General features: G+C 43.1%; 1 protein-coding gene across 6 annotated transcripts in view; it reads left to right on the top strand.

Annotated features, from left to right (window-relative positions):
• Positions 1-7,048: 7,048 nt before the first annotated feature.
• Positions 7,049-25,160, top strand: part of PBX1 (PBX homeobox 1) — a 205,565-nt gene continuing 187,453 nt past the window's right edge. For 3 of the 6 annotated variants that reach the window (XM_089671532.1, XM_089671531.1, XM_089671535.1), the window contains exon 1: positions 7,049-7,525. In XM_089671532.1, coding sequence (XP_089527658.1) covers positions 7,335-7,525 — 191 coding nt within the window. In that variant the 5' untranslated portion in view covers positions 7,049-7,334. The remainder of the gene's footprint in view (positions 7,526-25,160) is intronic. The other 3 variants (XM_089671534.1, XM_089671530.1, XM_089671533.1) reach the window with 2 other exon arrangements.

Genomic DNA, 25,160 nt, shown 5'->3' with positions numbered 1-25,160 from the left:
TTAAATACCACCAAAAGAAAGCTCTAATTGTGTGGACAAAATGATAAAAATGTACTTTGGGTACAGTGTTGCATGACCGCGCAATTGTCATTCAAAATGTGAGAGCGCTGAAACCTGAAAATTGGCCTGGGCAGGAAGGGGGTATATGTGCCTGGTATTGAAGCTTAAAGTAACGCAGCGCTGTATTGCAAAAAATGTTTTTTCTCAAACGGTTACCAACTTATCCTTTGAAGTGGAATTGCACTCTCTCAATCAACATGGACTATTTTTAATCCTTATGCTGCTGGCATTAGTAAAGAGATAGAAAACGTCATCATATTTACTTGTTTTAAACTTTTTTTTCACATTTCTTCAGCTACTTCCTGCTTTCTATGCCTAGGCAAATGATATCATACATCCCAGGAGTCTTCAGGAGGGGAGTATAGGTTCTCTCAGGTGCAGTATAGTTCCGCTCAGGTGCAATATAGGTTCCCTCAGGTGCAGTATAGTTCCGCTCAGTTGCAGTATAGTTTCTCTCAGGTGCAGTATAGTTCTGCTCAGGTGCAGTATAGGTTCTCTCAGATGCCGTATAGTTTCTCTCAGGTGCAGTATAGTTCCACTCAGGTGCAGTATAGTTCCGCTCAGGTGCAGTATAGTTCTGCTTAGGTGCAGTATAGTTCTGCTCAGGTACAGTATAGTTCTGCTCAGTTGCAGTATAGTTTCTTTCAGGTGCAGTATAGTTTCTCTCAGGTGCAGTATAGTTCCGCTCAGGTGCAGTATAGTTCTGCTCAGGTGCAGCATAGTTTCTCTCAGGTGCAGTATAGTTCTGCTCAGGTGCAGTATAGTTCTGCTCAGTTGCAGTATAGGTTCTCTCAGGTGCAGTATAGTTTCTCTCAGGTGCAGTATAGGTTCAGGTGCAGTATAGTTTCTCTCAGGTGCAGGTGGGGGCGTGCATGCCGTGCGTCCCCTACCAGCGCTGACATTTGCCACCGCGGCTGTCATTCATCAGGTCCCCGCCAGTGATTACTCTTTCTTTGCTTTGTGGAGATCAATATCCTCGTACTCAGGCCAGGCCTGCTGATATTTCGGCAATTTAGTCACCATCTGCCATTTGTGAAGTAAAACTCCTTCCTCTATGATGATGTAGAAGCTTTAGTAACCCATGACAACCAGCGGACACATAGAGCTCATTCACACTGGGGTGTGCTGTGGTAGTACTTGCGCCAAAATGTGATTTACCTGGCATGTGCGCACAGCCCGCCCTTTATTAACCGCTTCCCAACTGCCCTATAGAAGAAATACTGCTACAGGGTGGCAAGGGTGCACAAAATCATGTATATATACGTGATTTTGCATTTCTGTGCTGTCATTTGCGGCCGTGGCTGTCAATCACTGGGTCCCGGTCAGTGATTACTCGCTGGCGCCCAGTGATTACCAAGGATCTCTGATGGGGAGAAGGACTGTTTTGTTTACTAACAGTCCTCCTCCCTGTCACCTCTGGCACACTGCTTTGGATGGCTTACAGTGAAGCAAACAGACACCGCCCCCTAGTAAAACACTCCCTGCACACAGTTAACCCTTTGATTGCCCCTCATGTTAACCCATTCCTGCCCAGTGCCATTAGTACAGTGTCAGTGCTTTTTTTAGCACTGACCACTGTATTGGATGTCAGTGACACCAAGTCAGTTCCCCCCAGTGTCAGAATGTCTGCCACAGTCCCGCAATCCTGCAGTCCCGCTATAAGTCACCGATCGTCCCCATTGCTAGTAAAAATTTAAAAAAAAAATCACAGTATATATACTGCCATTTGTAGACGCTATAACTTTCACGTAAACCAATTAATTTACACGTATTGGGATTTTTGTTTAGGAAAGACATGTAGCAGAATACATTTTGGCCTAAATTTATGACGAAATTTTATTATTTTTATTTTTTTACTGGATATGTTTAATAGTAAAAAGTCAAAAATATTGTTTTTTTCTCAAAATTGTGGGACTTTTTATTTATAGAGCAAAAAATAAGAAAAACACAGGTGCTCAAAAACCACCAAAAGAAAGCTCAATTCGTGGGAAAAACATTACGTAGATTTCATTTGAGTGCAGCGTTGCATGACCGCGCAATCGTCAGTTAAAAAAACACATGTAGTGCTTGCAGTGCAATTCCTTGCAAATATCAGTCAAACGCAACAAGCAGACACATGTTTTCATCAAAACACACGACATGTGCGCTAAGACATGCTAAAACATGTGAAGCTCATTGCCTAAAAGAGTACAGGAGCATCTTTGGCGCATTTATTGCACATTGTGAACATGAAGTTTTTTCTGCATTATTTTTGGTGCAGTTTTGCAAGTTTTTGCACTACACACTTAGGGCAGCCCATTCATTTCTATTTGTGTAGTGTAAAAACATGCACAAAACGCACCAAAAAAACTGCGTGTTCACAATATGCTAGGTGTGAAGCAAGCCTGATGGATGATCCTGATTGTTTTTTAACCTCCTCGGCAGTATGATTCTTTCCGATTTTTTGTGCTGAAAGCGGTACCATTTTTTTGCATGGAAATATGTAGTTTTTTATTGTAGGCTGTAATTTTTAGGAATAACTCACTGAAATCTGCCCGAACAAGAGTCTAGTAAACATTCCGGATATGATAAAACTTGAAACACAAAATCATAAATTATAATTTAATAAATAATCATAAAAAATAATAATATAATAATAATAAATTTAATTCAATAATATACCGTATTTTTCGCTCCATAAGACGCACCTGACCATAAGACGCACCTAGGTTTTAGAGGCAGAAAACAGGAAAAAAAAAATTCTGAACTAATGGACTGCAGACATAGTACAGGGATGACCAGAGACTGCGGACAGTACAGGGATGACCAGAGACTGCGGACAGCACAGGGATGACCAGAGACTGCGGACACAGTACAGGGATGACCAGAGACTGCGGACAGCACAGGGATGACCAGAGACTGCGGACACAGTACAGGGATGACCAGAGACTGCGGACACAGTACAGGGATGACCAGAGACTGAGGACAGCACAGGGATGACCAGAGACTGCGGACAGCACAGGGATGACCAGAGACTGCGGACAGCACAGGGATGACCAGAGACTGCGGACAGTACAGATGACTGCTGACCTTTGGGGAGGTGGGGAGCGGGTACCTGAATTTGACAGGTACCCGCTCTTACTTCTGCAGAGTTTTTGTTTGATCTTACCTGTTCCTCGATCCAGCCGCGCGCTGTCTTCCCGGCTTCTGTAATGGCGCTCGGCATGACAGCCGGGTGCCCAGTGCGCATGAGCGAGAAGCACTTGCGCTTTGTGATTGGTCCGGCGGCTTCTGGGATTTGTCATGTGTCCCAGGTTCCGCCTTACCATTCACAAAAAGCACCGCTTCTTGCGCATGCGCACTTGGCACCCGGCTGTCATGCTACAGAAGCCGGGAAGACAGCGCCGCTGGATAGAGGAACAGGTAAGATCAAAGAACAAAGAAGTAAGAGCGGGTACCTGTCCAATTCAGGTACCCGTTCCCCCACCTCCCCAAAGGTCAGCAGTCCTCTCCATAAGGTCCCGCTGCAGAGCTGAGCGGCCGGCCCGGTATTCTGCACGGCGGCGGTGGAAATACCGGACCGGCCGCTCTATATTTGCTCCATAAGACGCACTGACATTTTCCCCCCTTTTTTGGGGGGAAAAAAGTGCGTCTTATGGAGCGAAAAATACGGTAATCAAACCAAAAACACTGAAATTTGAAATACAGAGGCAAATTCGCACATCGCTGAGCAAAGTCGCAAAATCGTTTTCAGTGTCTGATGACGAATTTCCCCACGAATCATTATCACTCAATTCTGCAAGTGGTTCTGATTTACTATCGCTGTTCTAAAACCGCTTTTGACGTAAAGGGACGCTTTTTGGATGCCATGGACTTTTCTAAGTTTCCAGGCAGAAAGAACAGTCAAAATGCAGGCAGGGCACAGGACAAAGCAGTAGGGACAAAATGTATGTGAAATGCATTGAAACAGCAATGAGAGCAAAAATGACATTTTTTAAAAATTTCAAATTTCCCGCCGGTTCCGTCGCCCGTAAGTCCCGACGTCACAGGGACCGGAACACGGAAGCCGGATGCCGGCATCGGCCGGAGGATATGGCTGGGGACGCTGCAGGGGACACATCGCGGGAGCGAAGGACAAGGTAAGTGCTGCAGGGACCCCCTGAGCAACGCCGCATGGTAAGCCCGAGTGTAGCTCGGGGTTACCGCTCCTGATACTCAAATTTTACCCCGAGCTACACTCGGGAATACTGCTAAGGAGGTTAACGAAGTTGTCCTTGAAATGTTATTATGGAGAGAATATGGAGTTGGCCAGCTGAGCTCCTTTTGAAAATGCTTGTTGCTTGGCTGTATCTGGCCTCCATAGTTTGAGATCCTGAGCCAGAGCAAGTACATCATTATTATTATTATACAGGATTTATATAGTGCCAACAGTTTGTGCAGCGCTTTACAATCTAAAGGGAGACAGAATAGCTACAATACAATCAAAACAAGAGGATTAAGAGGGCCCCACTCATAAGAGCTGACAATCTAATAAGGTTAGAAAGTCACAGTGATGTCAGAATTGGCTGTCATTGGGACAGGAAGTGGGAGGATATCTCCCTAATGGGGACACAGACTGCATTAAATCCTTCCCCACAAACATTTTGGCAACAGTTGAGCCTTAAAGTGAACCTTCATTTTTTTTTTCTCCAAATATTGCTCTCAACTGCCTCCTCCTCCTACCTGTAAGAGAATTGCAAAAAAAAATTTAAGTTAATATTTTTCATTTTCTAAAGTTCAGGTCCATCATACTTTCCAAGGGGAGAATGATGTTCTTGGAAATGCCTCGAGTCACTATGAGCTCTGTTGTAGCATTTCTGCACGTGCGCTGTCCTGTGAGCTGCCTCCTGGGAGGTCTACGTCACTCACCCCAGGAGGCAGATCACAGGATCTCGCACATGAGCAGAAATGGCTCGGATGTCTGCCAGTTTACTGGCAGGGGTCCGCGTGTAACTGCACATACGCAAGGGGTTAGGCACATGCACGGACATGCTGCACTAATCTGCCAGCAAAGACCTCTGCGGTGTGTCTGCACATGGCAGTACTAGGGTTGTTGGTTCGAATCCCAGCCACGGCACCACCTGCCTAGAGTTTGCATGTTCTCCCTGTGCCTGTGTGGATTTCCTCCGGGTACTCCGGTTTCCTCACACACTCCAAAGACATGATGGTAGGTTAATTGGCTCATGTCTAAATTGGCCCTAATATGTGTATGTATGAATGTGAGTTAGGGACCTTAGATTGTACACCCCTTGAGGGTTAGGGACTGATGTGAATGTACAATATATATGTAAAGCGCTGCATAAACTGATGGCGCTATATACAGTTAGTACCTGAAATAAATAAATAATAAATAAATAATGTGCTGGAAGTTCAAGATGGTGGCACTGAGGAGGAGCAGTGTAGGGAGAACTTTCCTTACAAGCAAGACAAGGCTGGAACTCTATTGAGTAGTACAGGGGTCTCCAAACTGTGGCCCTTGGGCCACAACGGGCCCACAACAAGACTTTGTACAGATGTACACAAATTTAGGATTCAGGTGAGCAGAGGCTGCCTATGGTCTCTGCTTTGACCTGATAAAAGGGGGTACTCTGATGGAGATGCTGATATAAGGGGGGACTCTGATGGGGACCCTGATATAAGGGGGAACTCTGATGGAGTCCTTGATATAAGGGGGGACTCTGATGGGGAACCTGATATAAGGGGGGACTCTGATGGAGACCCTAATATACGGAGAGACTCTGATGGAGACCCTGATATGAGGAGGGACTCTGATGGGGATCCTGATATAAGGAGAGATGCCGATGGGGACCCTGATATAAGGGGGGACTCTGATGGAGACCCTGATAAAAGGAGAGACACTGATGGGGACCCTAATATAAGGGGGGACTCTGATGGGGACCCTGATATAAGGGGAGACTCTGATGGGGACCCTGATATAAGGGGGGGGGACTCTGATGGGGATCCTGATACAAGGGGGGACTCTGATATAAGGGAGTCTCTGATGGGGACCCTGATATAAGAGGGAACTCTGATGGGGATCCTAATATAACAGGGGGACTCTAATAGGGACCCATAATATAAGGGAGTCTCTGATGGGGAATCTGATATAAGCGGGGGACTCTGATGGGGATCCTGTTACAAGGGGGGGGACTCTGATGGGGATCCTGATATAAGGGGGAACTCTGGCATTGACTCTGATGTAATGGAGGAACTCTGCTGGGAGGCCTGATATAAAGGGGATTTGACCAGGGACTCTGAAGTAAAGGGGGGTTCTTTTATGAGGACCCTGATGTATGGGGAGACTCTGATGTCAGGGAGGACTCTGATGGGGTTATTGATGTAAACAGGGACTCCTTTATTTATGAAGTATTTATATACATCTAGACAGTACTACGTGGCCCTCGTAGTGAAAGGTTTGGGGCCCCTGGACTAGTATGGGGTTTTTGAAGATGTAAAATGTAATGTTTGCTGGTGAGGGTGGACTTGTACTTTACCCTGCTTATTACACTGCTGTATGTCATATATTGCGGGAGCTGGGGGCTTCCTATTAGTCTAGTGCAGGGCAGACATTAGTGGTCTCTCCCAGCAGCCATGATCAGCCTGCATTACGTAGAGAAGCACAGAGCCCCAGTGATGACATGACAGTGCCTGGTATGCAGTGTGACATGGGATCCCGGAGTCGGTATTCGGTAGAAGTGTCCTCATTAGGTTGATGGAGGAAGCAGGAAGCGGACTGAGCGGTGTGCAGAGCACAGGCCGGCCGGTGAAGGGTTAACCCTCCTCTCCTCTCCTCTCTCCTCTCTCCCATTCTCCACCTCTGAACCTCACTGATTGACAGCAGAACAGGAGAGGAGGGGGAGGGGAGCGCCCCGCCAGTCCGCCTATCACAGCCCGGAGTGGGCGGCTCCCGGCCCTCCGCCTTGCCAATGGGCGCCGAGGGGGCGGTGTCCCCGGTCTCCATTCTGTGCCGTGTGTCAGTTGTAGAGGAGAGAGGGCTAGACACAGGAGGGGAGGGAGGAGGAGAGCAGAGCCGAGTCCAAACAAAAGCAGGACACCGAGCAGAGTGGAAGTTCCCAGCCTCGGTCCAGACCCCACCCTCCGGGAGAGCGATCCGTGCCAGGCTCTCCCCCGATCCTTCCCCCCCACCCCTGCCCCGCCGCTGGAGCCGCTCCGGATCTGGACGGATTGGTGCGCCCTGGGATTATCGGAGCCACAACAAAGGAGAAGAAGAACAATAAGAGTTGTGATCGGAGGAGATGGATGATCAGCCCAGGCTAATGCACAGCCACCCCGGGGTGGGGATGGCCGCTCACCCCAGCCTGTCCCAGCACATGCAGGATGGCACCGGGGCCACCGAGGGGGAGGGGGGCAGGAAGCAGGACATCGGGGATATATTACAGCAGATCATGACCATCACCGACCAGAGCCTGGACGAGGCACAGGCCAGGTGAGCCCTCCGACCCCTGCACACCCGGCCGTACACCCTGCAATCTGCACCCTCCTCCTCCTCCACCATGGACAGGGCTCCCTCCTCATCCTACCATTCCATATGTCCCAATACCATGTGTGTCTGTGCCCCCCTAATGCCATGTGTGCCCCCTAATGCCATGTGTGCCCCCTCCCCCATACCATGACCCCCCCTCCTGATCAGATCCCCCTGTATACCTCCATCTCTGGTGTCCCCTCACCTCTCTTGTATTTTATGTCTGGTCAGTTGCAGGGCCACATAGGTGCAGTAAAAAGTTATAGTGGTGATGATGGTAGCAACTTCGGTGGAGTTCATCAATAGGTGGTGTGTGCTGGTCAGGTGGGAAAGTTGAATGTGACTCTTGTGAGGATCCAGCGACTCGTAAAGTTATAGTACAGGCGTAGAAGTGGTATGGAGGTCAAGTGGCTGCCAGGCCTGTGATGGTGACTAGTAGATGTAGAGTCTAGCTGTCACCTAGGGTGAGGGATGCATGGGGACTGCTGGACACATGCTGGATCCCTGATGCCCTACTTGCAGCCCCGGGGCCACATATGGCCTTTGTAGCCATAAGTCTGTGTTTCCCTCTTATAGTGATCTCTAGCAGGCTCTTGTAAGGTGTTTGTAGTCCATGACTTACTCCTGAAGCATGTCTTAAATCTTTAACAACTCTTGTTTTCAATCTGACACGCTCTCGCCTCGCGTCGGTAGCCCCCGAGCCTCTCTCGCCTCGCGTCGGTAGCCCCCGAGCCTCTCTCGCCTCGCGTCGGTAGCCCCCGAGCCTCTCTCGCCTCGCGTCGGTAGCCCCCGAGCCTCTCTCGCCTCGCGTCGGTAGCCCCCGAGCCTCTCTCGCCTCGCGTCGGTAGCCCCCGAGCCTCTCTCGCCTCGCGTCGGTAGCCCCCGAGCCTCTCTCGCCTCGCGTCGGTAGCCCCCGAGCCTCTCTCGCCTCGCGTCGGTAGCCCCCGAGCCTCTCTCGCGTCGGTAGCCCCCGAGCCGCTCTCGCGCCGGTAGCCCCCGAGCCTCCCTCGCGCCGGTAGCCCCCGAGCCTCCCTCGCCTCGCGCCGGTAGCCCCCGAGCCTCTCTCGCCTCGCGCCCCGGGCCCGTCTCTTGCCACGTGCATACTTGAGGCCTCTATCAAGGGGGTTGACCACCGCTGATCTAGATTGTACACACAAGTGCTGTTTCCCTTCAGGTAGATGTCATATTTTCCACATGGCTATTCAGGACAAGGCCACTGTAGGTGGCAATCATGGGCCAAGATTGTCATAGTTTATTGTGTCTAAGCGTCACCATACACAATACTATCTGACCGGACCGGCCTTTTCACTGCATACTTGTTGGTAGGTCTAAAGAGATTGTACAATCAGGTTGTAGTGGTGAGCTCTCAGGTATTAGGATAGCGATTAGCGATGGGCTTCTTGCCAATGGAGCTGTACAGAATGATACTAGAACAGACATGTCCTTTGCAATGATAATAAAAATAGGTTTACTACTAGGAGCAAATCTAATCCCAGTGATGTAATCACACTTACTCAACTTTTCACCAAGGGCTCTAAAAAGTTTTCAAAGTCGGTCATATCCAGTGAAATCATATTGTTACCTGTAATGTATTGGGGCATTTCAATCCTTGACCTCACACTTAATGGAATGATGTCCCCTAATGTGATGGAATATCTTTCGGTGGTTCAGCGGTGCTAGGATCACATCTGATCAAAAATCTTTACTCTTCAGAAGCTCATTATCATTGTTAACAGAATGGGAACTGTTCAGCTGACCTCTAAATATATTCCATTTTTTTTTTTATTGCCTTTCCATTTTAGGCTTTACCGTCTGCTGCGCTAGGCCTTTCACAGAACATTCCTTTTAGCTTGTCAACGCAACGGCATTGTGTCTCTCCTACGGGCCTTCCTTCGTGGTGTAGGCAGCTCTTGTTTTACAGTCATCCAGATTAAATGATACATTTGGTTCCAGGATGCATGCTGTAGTAGGAGATTCATAAAAGAGAACAATCAGTATCCCCCCATGCTTCTGTGACCTACATTAATTAAAAACATTTGGCATTGTTGGATTTTGTATAGTTTTTATATATCACCATCTTTTTTGAGATGGAACTTCAGTAAATAATAGTATAGCTCGTACTTGCAGGAAAATGATAGTGCCTTAAATCTGGGTCAGGAGTTTAGGCGTGTTGTAATAAATGACCTTTTTATTTATTTATTTATTTTATTTTATGGGTACTGTAGTAAAACCAACAACTCCATGCTATTTTTATAGTATATAATGCCTTCGTAATATACCCTACTGTGACATTTATTACAAATACAGCTAATAAGAGGGTACTGTAATTACAATGTATTGAAATACATTTTTTTGTGAAGCGCAGGGCACTTGTAACGATCTTGGTGTGTAAGGATGAAAATATTCCAGTGTTTTGGGGGATTTTAGGATTTTCCAACTTTCTTTTGACACAGTCTTCAGGGACGTTGCAACAGGCAGTGTCTGCACAGTTTTCTATGGCGTTCTCATGCCGCCGGTTACACATCCCATTTTTCATCACGGTGATCGGTGGTTGTTGATCACTTTGTCATTGGTGTCTTCGTTAATTCACTCACTGTGTCATTTGTTGGAAGTCAACCGCGATTTTGAATGACACTGAAACTGGTCCACGGTGTCACCGTATGAGAGAGCCATAAGGGCCGATGCGAGCTACGATGGCAGATTAATTGGCTGTCATTACAACTAGACATAAAATTGATACACCCATTTTTTTTTTTTTTTTCTTTTATACATTTTACAAGTTGACTATCGTGCATTGTATAGAATCTCTCAGGATTTTTTTTATATTTTTTTTTCATTACAGTACTCTCTAGCTTGCAGAATATATATATATATCCATATGTTACTATCATCTTAATTGTAACTAATTGTTGGACTTTTTTTTTTTTTTTATACCTTTTTAAAAAAAAAAAAAAAAAAAGGTTTACTTTTGTTTTCTCTTGGGTTATAGCAGAAGTAAGAAAAGAAACATAAAGGACTTGTACACCAAACTGATGCTACGTTTTTATGTTTTAATCTACATAATTATTACTGCAAGCCGAGCAAGAGCTTGGCTATGATGAATGAAACCCTAGCCACATGAGACCCACTATGGACAAAGCACAACAAAGCGTCGTATTGCATCCTTACTGCGTCCTGTGCGATGTGCAAAACATTATTGATTTTGATAGCAGAGAGCACTTAATATGGGATAAGGATTCTTATTGTAACGGCCACAAAACAGCTCTTAGTAAAATCACATTACAGAGCAACTTCACGAGCAAACCTAGATATGCCTTGAATACATTGCTGTACTAGACGGCAGGTGTGATTTTAGAAAGCCAGTACTTGTTTTAGGTATTGGGGTTTTAAGTAATGGCCTTCCTTATTTCATACCTCCATATAACAATGCAGAAGGTGCTTTGTGTTTTAAAATAATAGATTTGGTATATCGGCATAGATCTTTGTGCAAACCTTACAGTCTACAACTTGTTTTATAATCGGTGTTTACAGCCAGAGCACACTGCATTTACCTAATATAGCATATAAGGATCTAACGTGATTCCCAAGATGCACTTTTTATATATGTCATAAACATACAAAAAAAATTATATAATATATAAATATAATTTTTTTTTTTCTTCTGTGTTTGCACGTTAACTAGTGTGTTTATGTCCACGAAAATATTGCAAAAATTGCCTTATTACCAGAGAAAATTTTACAAAATAGTCCAATATTTTATTTTCATAGAGAGAAAAGCATTATTTGAATAAATGGGATTTTTAGACACCAGGTAGAAAAAAAGTGGGCATAGGAAAATTTGACTATTGTCATGTGAATATTTAAAAAAAAGTAATTAATTGGCCGGCCTGGTTCGTAATGAATGAAAGTGTGGTTTTTGGGAGCTGTGTGTGTGCTGTCTTGTAAATTGTGTTTTTTGGATTTCCTGTCATTTACCGTAAGTTCATTATGGCGAGTTGTGTGATTTAAAATGGTTAAATTACTTGGGGTGACATGTTTCAGGCCGCTAATGGTCTTTGGATGTAGTCACTGATATTTTTAGGCTGTCTGCAAAAATGATCAGATCCATATTGTTCGATGTTTGTGATAGGCTGACATCCAGACTTGTGTCATGCAACTCCATGTAAACCAGTTTAGAATTGTCATGTGGGGGGCTTGTTTGTGGCTGCTGTAAATGAGCCGGGATGTGGTAGAATGCACGGCCCATGAGAGGTTTGTCACAGCACCGTGCTGTCACATACATTGCATAATCCATGTGGATCTGTGTTACTTGGAAAAGCGTGTAGACACATTTTAGAATATGCAGAAATGGATATAGGCCCGAGGAGCCAGGTAGCCTGAAAAATATTTCTATTGCCTTTCTTAATGCTGTTAATGGAAGATATGTGTTCCAGCTGGTAAATTATAAATCCATCTACCTCTAGCAATATTTTATTACAGGTATATCGGCCCCTGACCTCAAGAAGCTTACGATCTAAGGTCCCTGTCACACATGCATACTAGGGCCAATTTGGACAGGAGCCAATTCATGGTTTTGGGCATGTCAGAGGAAACCAAAGTACCTGAGAAAACCCACACAAGCACAACCAACTCCATGCAGATGGTTTCCTAACCGGTGTCCCCAGTGCTGCAAGGCCACTAAGCCATATATGTACTGTATTCATTAGGGTAAAATGCAGCCTGAAAATATCTGTGTGATAATAGAGTAACCCATATAGAGGTCACCTTTATTGGACATCCCACTTTGACCTACTAAAAGACCTTTATGTATGTATTGCCATGGATTTCCTGCATCATCTGTCTTTACATTGGTATATGAACCTCTCCACACCTTTTGTAAGCTGTTTGCATGAATAGAATATTATAGGCTTGGCTGGCCTGCAGGAAGATACGAATGCTGAACCAACGAGATGGCTCCCGCTGCATTAATTTCTGTAGACTTCTTGTGAATGTACAACTGCCTATATACTACAGGCCACTCAGTTACTATTGTGTCTTGGGTTAAACAAGGCCAGCTGTTCAAACATAAAGATTTGCATTTATACGTATACAGGTTCAGATCGAACGTCTCTGCTTGTTGACGTGAGTGTTCTTTAGGTACTTTTCCTCCCACAGTCCAGGAACACGCTGGTAGGTTAATCCGCATCGGACTAAATTGGTCATAGTGTGTGGGCGCTTGTATGACTATAGAAGGCTCTACTTGAGCAAGAGTGATGTGTGAATGGCGGCATACAATTTTTGTAGAGTACTGTGCAATATGGCAGTAGTAATATGAAATGAATGGCATTGGTTGCTTATATTGTCAGGTCTGGACAAATGCCAGGAGCCAAATAATAGCTGGTACTGAATAAAATACAGTCGGAGCAATTTTTCTAATCTTTTCTGTTGCTTTCAATAATGGCACATGCACATTGGCTGCTTGAAAAGCATCTGGTGGCTTCCAGATTTTGTACTATATTCCCCCCCCCCTTTGCCCATTTTGAAGTTTGTTCTTCTAAGTAAAAAATGCGAAAGTTGATGTACATTAGTAAAATTTGAATAAAAACTGTTGAAGCATCAACTGTCTTCTAATCTGCCTGTGACATTACATGACCTTACAGTACACCTAACATTGACATTACAAGAGACGTGATTATCAAGTCGACGTTCCTATCAATAAAAATGGAAGTTATTTTTATCCCTCCTTGTAATTAAATACCAATCACAATCCTATGGGAACTAAATCTAAATTTTTAATTATTCAATCTTAAAAAGAGCAACACTTTCAACTAAATACACCAACGCCCATTGATGGTAACTTCTCACACCCCTAACTGAAAGATCACTTAGGCGTTGTTGCCCTTTTTTATTCCATGCAACCTGTAGCATTGTTGGTAACTTTGACATGCCTTCAGTTTAGTTGAACAAAGTTAATTCATTTTATGGCAGGGTAAACACTCATTCAGATGAATATATATTTATTTTACATGGTGTATTTTTTCTGATATACAGAAATTGCCAGGCGACTAAGTAATGCGATGAAAATTAAAGTTGCGGTCTGGTGCTTTCAGTCGACAGTTAACTGGACTTGCTGTGCATAAATATGTAAAAGAACTATATAATAAGCTCAGTGGAAAATGATTTACTAAAACATAATCGCAAAAGATGCTGGGGTGCTCTTTGTATCTTTGGCTAAAATAGCTTTAGGGCCCATTCACACCATATGTGCTGGGTGGGCAGCCTTGCCAAATGTAGACCCAATGCATAGACTAGACAATTTGCTTTGAGTCCTAAGAGTTCAGTTCACTTCTCTGAAGAGGCGTGTGATGGATAAAATTGGACATACTGCATTTTTAAGGTGCACTAAGTTTTGTGATGCACTACACCGCAACATGCTGCAGCGCATCATTATGAATGAAATGTAACTGCAACATTTCAATAAAGTTAACAAAAAAAAAAAAGTAAACTGTGCAATGGTCATTACGGATACTAACACTGCTCCTTTATAGCAAACACCAATGACTGTGGTAAAACCTTGATTGACCTTGTAAATGAGCCCTTAACCTCCTGTGTATGAAGTGTGTGTGTTTTTTTTTTTGTTTGTTTTTTGTGTTTTTTTTTTTTTTTTTTTTCTTTGCGCAAAGATGTGAAATAATTTACCACAGGAACTTTCTAGCTAACTCCAGTACACTGTTTTTCTATGTGAACAAAATCTATAAATGACTATGAACATGTAAAAATAAATAAATTAAAACAAGATTGTACAATCTTGAGCCATCGAGTAAGGATTGCATTTTGGGGATCCGGAAGAATTTTTATTTATATATAAAATATTGACTTTTTTTTTTTTTTTTTAATCTTTTGGAGGAGGGGGGGACTAAATTGGTTTTATAGAGGGATTGACTTTTGGCTCAGTTGTGGGTTTAGGACTTTTCTTGGGTTGAATATATCTTCTTTCTTTTTTTTTTTTTTTTTTTTTTTTTTTTTTCTTGAATAATTTTATGTAACTGTTTAAGAAAATATGTTAATGAAAATTAAAATGTAACTAATTCTGCAAATTTAAAATAAATATTAATCTTTCAAGCATTAAAAAAATCTCTTGCATAGATTATATAAGTTATTATTTTTTTTTTTAAATATCTTTGGCCTATGTAATATTTTATTTGTCAATTATTGCTCTATCTCCTGGATCAGTATTTTTTTTTATTCTTCTCCTAGAATGGCATCTTTTTCTGCTTTCCTCAGTAGATATCTCCCAGATCCTGACAGGTTATGCCAGCCAGAAGGTAGCTGTATTTCTATGAGTGGGAATCTGTGCAGGAGTCTTTGCAAATCGACTTTACAAAAAGGCAGCTGAACAATCAATAATATATTATGTATGCAGAGAATTTAGCCAATATGTACAGTGAAACCTTGTAGTAAATTGAAAGCTTTATTTTTAGTCATAAGAATTGGTAAACAATACACAGTAAAGAAATCACTGCATGTGCTATGCTTTAGTGAATTGATCCACCATAGGTGTCTGAAGAGTCCTTACCCATCACTGAAAGTATCCACTCTCCTTGCTGTGCCGATTCCAAAATTGTGTCTCTAGCAATATTCTGACTTTATTTTGTTTATTTGTTTTTTTTCATAAATTTGTTACCAAATCTGTTTTGATAGTGATGGGAATATGACACATTTTGCTGTTTACACTTTGGTAAACTATGGACCAATATTTGTCTGGAACAGTCCTAGGAATCACTTTTTTTTTTTTTATTACCCTGTTTACATATATTATTATTGAGGTTATTTCCATGAATATTAAACGATTTACATAATAAAGGGAGTCAGTACAGTTACAGTACAATTTAAGATAAGGTAGGGGGTTCTGCTTGTGAGAGCTTACAACCTAAAAGGGAGGGACAGGCGATACACAAAGGTAATCACTGTTCAGTTGTGGGTAGAAGTGGGATTGACTTCCCTAAAGAAACGAGTTTTGAGGATTGCCTAATGGTTTGAAACAATATAAAAGGCAGAACAAGAACCCATAAATCCTTGTGATAAATTTCGATTCAGGGCTCATTGAAATGTTTTGCACTGAGCGTTCAGCTTGTGTTGCAAAATGCAGAGTAAAGGTAGTAGATCCCAACCGCACACGACAGTGTAAAGAACTGATCTCTTATCAGTAGACGGTGAAATGACACAAACATTTGGCGCTGTTATGTAAAATCAGCACTGTTGCTTTGATGAAGGGGGCTGTAGGTGGCCCTGAAACGTAACCTGGGTTTGTGAATCTGGTAAAAGATTTCTTTTACTTTGGTGTGTTGGTTGCATTCACATCTTGTATAGTACAGGCCTGCGTAAGCAGTGTGAATGCTTTCAAATTAAAGGAAAAATCTACTACTTTTATAGAGAAAAAAAAAATGGCAAAAAAAGTATTGTATACAATTGCTACACAAGTCATATTGTAATTGAATTTTTTTTTTTAATTACCTTTCCTTTATAATCTGCAGCTATGTAATTTTCTTTAAAATGCAATATGGCTTCCTGGAGGCATTCTGTACACAGATGGTGTATAGAACACCCCTCAGAAATTTCATTTCCTGCTTGTGTGATTGGCTCACTGATTTTCCCAGAAGTCTGCACTAAGATATAAATCTGATTTTGGGCATCCCCAGCAACAAACATTTCATTATTTATTGAGATATTCCTAAGGGTTAATTAAGGGATGCAGACCCTTCTACTTTCCTCATTAGATCCCTGAAAGTGCAGCAGCTGATTGATAATTATAAAGTGTGAATGTGCAATATATATATGTAAAGCGCTGCATAAATTGATGGCGGTATATAAGTACCTGAAATAATAATAAGTCTCACTCCCATTCACACTTACTGTGCACATGGACATAGACAAACCTCTATATCTTCAGAATAACAAAAGGTAGGAATCTGCAAAAAAGTTTGTTTAAATCCCTGCAATGTACATAGATCACTCAGGGTGGAAGGTTTGTGTGTATGTGTTTCTTTTTTTGTTTTGTTTTTTTTCTCTCAACAAAAGTGGAGTCGCTCTTTAAACACATTCTGTCAAGCACCTTGTGTTTAATTGGATGCATTGGCCTTCAGATTCCATTCAAGTTAATAGGATCCTTTCAAAACACAGTAAAGTTCTGGCAACGTGCATGCTGCCATGTATTAATCATGTGGTTTGAAGGAGCCCTCTGAAATCCTGTGTAGATTTTCATTTTAATATGCAACATAAAATAATTTGTGTAGAATGAGTGTAGATGATACATCTGTGCCACAATTTTTTAAACGTATTTATCTGTATAAGGCCACTTTGCTCCACAATTGTAATATAAGATAAACCAGAAGGACATGGCTATATGCAAAACGCAGTATTCTCTAGCAGCAAATCAGAAATGATCTCAACTGATCTAACTACAGTAAACTGAAATCTGATTGGTTGATGCAGGTCCCTACACGTGGCATATTGTTTTGCACTGAAACAGGTGGTCTAATATACAGTATAAACAAAGGGGGAATATTAACCACTTGCCCTCCAGAGGATTTCCCCCAACTTCCTGACCAGGCCATTTTTTGCGATATGGTGCTGCGTTACTTTAACTGACAATCGCACGGTCATGCAATACTGTACCCAAATTAAATTTTTGACTTTTTTTTTTTTTTTCCCCCACAAATAGAGCTGTCTTTTGGTGGTATTTGATCGCTTGTGTGGTTTTTATTTTTTTGTCTTTATAAACCGAGACAAACAATTTTGAAAAAAAAACTATTTGCTATTAAACATGTTCAATAAAAAAAAAATTAAATACATTTATGCCAAAATGTAATCTGCGACATGTCTTTGCTAAAAAAAAATCTCAATATGTGTAAATTAATTGGCTTACGTTACAGCATTTACAAATGGCAGTATATATATTGGATTTTTTTTAAAACTAGTAATGCCGGTGATCGGTGACTTATAGCGGTACTGTGGTGGGTGTTCTGATACTGGGGGGGGAACTGACTTGGTGTCATTGACATCCAGAGTGACACCAATACAGTGATCGGTGCTAATAAAAAAGCACTAACCCTGTACTAATGGCACTGGGCAGGAAGGGGTTAACATGTGGGGCGATGAAAGGGTTAACTGTGTGCTTTGTGCTGTTTTACTATGTGGGCTGTGTTTCACTAAGCACACTACTTTGTATGGCTGTGCTATGCAGAGCCATACAAAGCAGTGTGCAGGAGCTGACAGAGATCTGTATTGTTTACTCTCTCTCTCCCCTGTTGGAAATCCTTGGAGATCTCCGGGTGCCAGTGAGGAATCACCGGCCGGGACCCGGTCATTGACAGCCGAGGCTGCGAATGACGGCGTTGGTAGTGCGCGTGCACGCACGCCGTACCTGGAACTGCAAAATCACATGTATATTTATGTGATTTTGCAAACCCATGCCACCCTGTAGCAGCATTTCTGCAATAGGGCAGCATGGAAGCGGTTAAGCAAGGTTTTATTTGCTCATTTCAAACTTCTAAGAACAATTTCCTGTGTCCAATTTCCATTACAGTTAACCTGAATAGTAAAACCTTTTTAGTTTTGGTTCCTAGCTAGTCCTTCATAATCCTGGATAACCTATGGCTTCCTCTTGTGTGGTCACCAATGCCTAGATAATGTTTGGCCTAATTTGCACTATTCTATTCTATACTTCCATTACTTTATATGGATATGCATGGTGAACTGTGTAAAGGCAGATGAATACAGTATCCCTATAGTGTTTCCAGGCATGTCCCTTTTTGTTTGGCATCATTTGATATTACTGGTGCTCTGGACAACAGAGAAGATGGGCAAAAAAAGCTAGTTATACCCCATTGATTCCAGCTGAATTTATTGATATCCGCAGGCAGTCCCCTGCAGATTTGTTTTGTAAACCCAGGTAAGGTTTGCTCATCCAATCACGGTTTCCCATAAAGTAATCTGTTTAGTACCAGTGTGCATGTCTGTCTGTGCTTTTTTTAAAGCTTGTGAAATGGTCAGCCCGTGCATGCACACCTGACTGACTTTAAAGTGAACCTGTGCTTGACCACTGCAGTGAAAATTACGGATTTGTTACTTTCTCCCTCCCTAGAAGCACATGCTCACTCCCTTTTCTTTACACACCCTCACTGCCCTGGTCATTGCTAGGAACAGGAGAAGCAGAACTGTGTTCACCATAGGTCTTGTGCTCCTCCACACTCAGAAGTACCAGTTTCTTTCTTCCCAGCAGATGAATGGATTAGAGGGGGAGTGAAAGGTAAGGTGGTCATGTACTGTTTGGGAGATGGGGAATTAAAGCAAACCTGCAAGCTCAAAGTCCTTTTAGGGCGTACAAGTCTTAGCCTGGGTTCACATATATGCAGTGTGGTATATCGCATGTGATTTGCACAGGAACCGCACCGCATTCCTGTGCAAATCACATGCGATTTGTGTGCATTGCGATTGCCGCCATACATTTTTTATGGCTCTAATCGCACCGCACCCACACCAAAAAGGTGCAGGACCCTTTATTGGGTTTGCACTAGAATCGGATCGCATGGGTATTCACACCTATGCGAACCGATTCTGCACATCACACCGCGTTTTACGGACCACTTTCGGGGTGTTGTTAACATACACACCCGCAGCGGTTCGCATAAACGGAGTGCAATTCTGATGCGGTGCGGAATTTGCACAGAAAATGCTGCGAATTCCGCACCACGTCAGTGTGAACCAGAGCTTTGAAAGAAAGGATAGTTAGGTTTTTAATTTCTCAGCAGTTAGAAGACAATACTTGGCTTGTGTGTTCCTATGTAGGATTTAGCTTTTTGAGAACCAGAATTTTAGCTAAAATGCCTTTTCTGTACATCTGTTATGATAACTGTACAGTTTAATAGAGTAACCACAACTGCTTGCAGTTACTAAAAAAAAAATATATATATATATTTATTTATTTCTATAAAACCACTTGTCTACTGGCACTTTTGCCCTCTTCCTGCCCAGACCAATTTTCAGCTTTCAGTGCTGTCGCACTTTGACAATTGTGCGGCCATGCAACACTTCACACATATGAAATGTTTATCCTTTTTGTGTGAAGAAAAAGTTTTCTTTTGGTGGTATTTAATCCCCACTAGGTTTTTTATTTTTTGCATGTTAAATGAAAAGAGTGAAGCTTTTGTAAAAAAATTTTTTTCTTTGTTTCTATTATAAAATTTTGCGAACAGGCAATTTTTCTCCACTGATGTGCACTGATCAGGCAGCACTAATAGCCTGCACTGATGGAGCTGCACTGGTGGGCATTGATGAGGCACTGATTATGCAGCACTGATGGGCACAAATGGCACTAACTGGTGGCATTGATGGGCACAGATTGGCAGTACTGTTGGGAACTGATGGGCAGCACTGTTGGGAACTTTTGGGGCTGCACTGATGATCAGGGCATTTACAACAAAAGTACAATAGTATTGGAACCTTCTTTTATATGGCAAAAGTTCTGTCCTTAAATGACAAACCAAAAGCTGGTCTAACATGTTTATGTTGTGATCAGATTTATTATTATTATACAGGATTTATATAGCACCAACAGTTTGCGCAGCGCTTTACAAAGGGAGACAGTACAATTACAATACATTTCAGTACAGAAGGAATAGGATGGCCCTGCTCATGGAGCTTACAATCTAAAGGAAGGAGGAGGTGATACAAAAGGTGATGGCTGCGGGGGATGATCTGGCGGAGGTGATTCAAGTACAGTTCTTAGGTGGACGTGGGGTAGGCTTCCCTGAAGAAGTGAGTTTTCAAAGATCGCCTAAAGGCAGACAGGGTGGGGGCTGACCAGACATGCTGTGGTAGGGAGTTCCAGAGGATGGGAGAGGCTCTGTAGAAGTCCTGGAGTCGAGCGTGGGAGGAGGTGATGAGGGAGCTAGAGAGGAAGATATCATGGGAGGAGCGGAGTGGGCGATTTGGCCGATATCTGTGAATGAGGTTGGTGATGTAGCTTGGGGCAGTGTTGTGGATGGCTTTGTAAGCTGTGGTTAGTATTTTGAATTTTATACGTTGGGTTAGTGGAAGGCAGTGAAGGGATTTGCAGAGAAGGGCTGTAGTCGCTGATCGGTTGGTAAGGTGTATGAGTCTAGCAGCAGCATTCATAATAGACTGAAGGGGGGATAGCCTGTGTAACGGTAGACTAGTGAGGAGGAATTGCAGTAATCGAGGCGGGATATAACCAAGGCGTGAATAAGTTGTTTTGTAGTGTCATTGGTCAGGAAGGGGCGGATTTTGGAAATATTCCGGAGGTTGAGGCGGCAGGATTTTGCCAGTGAGTGGATGTGGGGCCCAAAGGAGAGGTCAGAGTCTAGGATTACGCCTAGCACCCTGGCATGAGGGGAAGGACCAATGGTTGTGCTGTTGATCTTAATGGTAAAGTCATGAGTGGGGGATCAGAGAGGAGGAAATATTACAAGCTCAGTTTTTTAAAGATTGAGTTTGAGGTAGTGATGTGACATCCATGTTGATATGTCGCTTAGTAGATTTGTGATACGTGAGGAGATTGAAGGGGTGAGCTGGGGGGTGGAGAGATTGATCTGGGTTTCATCAGCATAGAGGTGGTATTGGAAGCCATGGGAGGTTATAAGTTGGCCCAGCGAGGAGGTATAGAGAGAGAAATGGAGGGACCCAAGAACAGAACCTTGGGGTACCCCAACAGAAAAAGTAAGAGGAGCGGAGGAGGAGGAATTGTATGTGACACTGAAAGTGCACTGAGAAAGGTAAGAGGAGAACCAGGAGAGAGCAGAGTCACGGAGGCTGGTGGAGTTTACTGAGGAGGAGTGGGTGGTCGACTGTGTCAAAGGCAGCCAAAAGGTCAAGGAGTATGAGTATGGAGTAATGGCCATTGGTTTTAGCAGTTAGTAGGTCATTAGTGAGTTTTAGTAGGGCAGTTTCTGTGGAATGTTGTGGGCGGAAGCCAGACTGTCTGTGATCAAGAAGGTTGTTGTCGGTGAGGTAGCAGTTCATACGGTTGTGAACAAGGTGCTCGAGAATCTTGGAGGCAAACGGGAGCAGGGAGATGGGTCTTAAGTTATTCAAACAGGTGGGGTCCAGCGAGGATTTTTTGAGAATGGGGGTAACCAGTGTATGTTTGAGTGGGGAGGGAAAGGTGCCCATGGAGAGTGAGAGGTTGAAGATGTGGGTTAGAGAGTTTAGGATAGAGCAAGAAGGAGGCTGCAACAGTCGTGCGGGGACAGGATCCAGGGGACAGGTGCTGAAGTGGGCCTTGGAAAGGAGATCGGTAACTTCCTTGGAGGTAACGGGGTCGAAGGAGGAGAGTGTTGAGTTTGGTGTTGGGCCTGGTATGTTGGTCAAAGGAGGAAGCTTGACACTGGAGATCTCATCACAAATTGTGTCGATCTTCTTCTTGAAGTGACTGGCAATCTCCTGTGCAGTAAGTAAGTTGGTGGGTGGAGGCAGTGGGGGGTGGAGTAAGGAATTAAGGGTAGAGAAGAGTTGATGAGGATTGGATGAGAGGGTCTTGATGAGAGTGTTTATAGTAGGTTTGCTTAGCAGCGTGGAGGCTGGAGTTGTATTTAAGAAGATCGGATTTGTAGAGGGTAAAGTCTTTCAGGGATTTAGTTTTACGCCATGCTCGCTCAAGAGTGCGGCTGCATCTCTTGAGACTTCTGGTGTCATCTGTTTGCCAGGGTTGAGACAGGCGAGGCCTGGTTCTTCGTGTAGAAAGAGCTATTCTTCTGCTTCAGTTGATATCTAAGGATATCAAGTGGACAGTCCTTGCATGTGCTTATTCGCAAGATAAGATCTAGAGGTACCCATAAACATGAACAGTTGTCCTGCCTGGTTTTGTTGGGTGATCTCATATCTGCAAGGTACAAAGAGTTACTAAACCATGAACCTGCGTGCATTATGTCTGGTCTCCCACAGTACCCAGAACATGGAAATGCAATTATTTTAGTATATAACTATAAACTGCTAAATATATTTTTCCCATCAGCCGTATATAGTAGTCTTGTGACTTCTATTGGTGTCTGGCTAAGCACTGGTTGGGTAATCTTGTAGGAGCAGTCTTCATTCTGCTCTGACTGTCCTATGAGGCTATAACCCCTGTCCAGACAGTGCTGATTTGGCCCTGCTTTGATCACATGCACCCTCCCATAAAAAAAACTCTCTAGGAATACACACTAAACTGAGAGTGTGCAGAGTGCCTCCTAGAGCTCTGTACTGTCAGCAGATGGATTGGGGATAGTAGAAGGGGAGGATCAGGGAAGACTAGGATCAAACCGCCTTTTTACACAATGCGGACTAACCCCTTAGGTTCCATAGTGAGTATAACAAGCATGCTTTACTGTATATACAAACTGATTTTTACTGGTGTGGGTTTAGTAACACTTTAAAGGTGGATGAGGTCTTCAGGGCAAGAATTGCAATTGGTTGGATGAAAACAGCATGGCTAATGGCTTTTTGTTTTTTTTGGGACCCTATGGGGATTATTTACTAAAGCTGGAGAGTGCAAAATCTGGCTTCCAACTTGTATTGGCAAAGATTAATTGAACAAATTGAGGTTAGACACTGGCTACCATGCACAGCTGCACCAGATTCTGAGTGCTCCAGTTTTAGTACATCTCCACCTATAAGTCATCTGTGAAACCTTGCCTCAGACTAAATATGAATTGTCAGCTCGCCTGATTTGTTCTGTGGTTAGGAACCTCTTAGCAGATATAAAAGAATTTCATATTCATTTGTGGTGGTGTTCTTGACAGGTAACGTTGTATAGACATTAATTTTTTAACTGTTTAAAGTGGAGTTCCAGTCATTTTTGTGGTTATTGAAAGTCCGCAACTACAAAAACTGTAGCTGCTGACTTTTAATAAACACACACTTCTTCCAGAATCCCTCCCAAAAAGTGCCAAATGTGGCAGTGGAGGTGGGAAGGAGCAGACAAGCGGAGCTTCCCTTTTTGGGTGGAACTCTGCTTTTTCCAGGCTTTTTGTTTTAGTTCTGCTTAATGATTGTACTGTTGGGTGGTCAAAGGCAGCACAATTTTGTGCCCAATCTGATGCCTGGCAATCTAGAAGGTTGATTATGAGCACTTCTAACCGTCATGCTTCCTTATCGCTTACTAAAATTTTGCAGCATGTTTGCAACCTTCCACCAAGAATTTTGGTGGAAGGATATTAATCATACGTGCACTGCTTTATCCAGTTGGGTGAAAAAAATAAATGGGTCCTGATGGGTTTTTTTTTTTTGTCACCAGGCAGATCTCTCCCCCTCCCCTGTCTGTTGTTTGGCTAACATTTGCTTGTCTGTGGATAGCTAAGCTGTCCCTTTCCCACAATGCCTGATTGCTAGTTCACTCAGTCTCATTGAAAGATGGTAGACTTCTTGGAGTTAATTTACTAATCTAAGTCAAATAGGCTGTCAACTTTGCAAAGGAATTTTCTTGGCTTAGTTGATTGTGGTGAAATTTTTTTTTTAAAGAATAGGCAATTGCAAGAAAAATCGTTTTTATATACAGGATGCATATCGCGCCAACAGTTTGCTCAGTGCTTTACAAAATGAAGGCAGACATTAGTGACTATACATTTCAGTACAAGAGGGATAAGGGGGGTCTGCGCGTTAGAGCTTGCATTCTTAGAAAAAAAAAAACCCACTTTGCTTACACATGATTGAATGATGGAATGCGACAGAGCTTTATCTCCTTGATCAAGCTAAGGAAAATTCCCTTGCAAAGGTGACAATTGCCTTGCCTTTAGTGGTAAATCATCCCCTATGTTGATCTGTTTCCATATGCTTTTGGGAGACTTCAGATGTGATATTGCAAAATTTCGCTGGGCTTGGATGTTTTTCTTTGTAAGAAAAGGCTTCCATCTTTCCACTCTACTCCATAGCCCAGACATGAAGAATATGGGAGATTGTCACATATACCACACAGTCCGTACTTGCCAGATATTCCTACAGCTCCTTTAATGTTGCTGTAGGCCTCTCGACAGCCCCCCAGGTCAGTTTTCTTGTCTTTTCATCAATTTTGGAGGGACATACAGTTCTTGGTAATGTTGCTGTTGCACCATATTTTTTCCACTTGATGATGACTGTCTTCACTGTGTTCCATGGTATATCTAATGCCTTGGAAATTCTTTTGTACGCTTCTCCTGACTGATACCTTTTAAGAATGAGATCCCTTTTGATGCTTTGGAAGTTCTCTGCAGACCATGGCTTTTGCTGTAGGATGCGACTAAGAAAATGTAAGGAAAGACCTGCTAGAACAGCTGAACCTTATTTGGGGCTAATGAGAGGCACTCCTATTTAACATGATTTTGAATGTGATTGCTTAATTCTGAACACCGCTACATCCCCAGCTATAAGAGGGTGTGCACACTTATGCAACAGCATTATTTTAGTTTTTTGTTTACTCAGCTCATTTGTGAAATCAGGCACTGATGTCGGATGAAAAGGTCTGGCTCCCAATCTCCACTCTAATTCACCCCAAAGGTGTTTTATTGGGTTGAGGTCAGGATGTTGTGCAGGCCAGTCAAGTTCCTCCACCCCAGACTCACTCCTCCATGTATTTATGGACCTTGCATTG

Source organism: Staurois parvus, unplaced genomic scaffold, assembly GCF_062004578.1.
Source record: "Staurois parvus isolate SC_StPar_1 unplaced genomic scaffold, SC_StPar_1.0 ptg000106l, whole genome shotgun sequence".
Classification (NCBI taxonomy): Eukaryota; Metazoa; Chordata; class Amphibia; order Anura; family Ranidae; genus Staurois; species Staurois parvus.
Note: the sequence above shows the minus strand (reverse complement) of the source record. Positions and strands in the feature narration are given on the sequence as shown.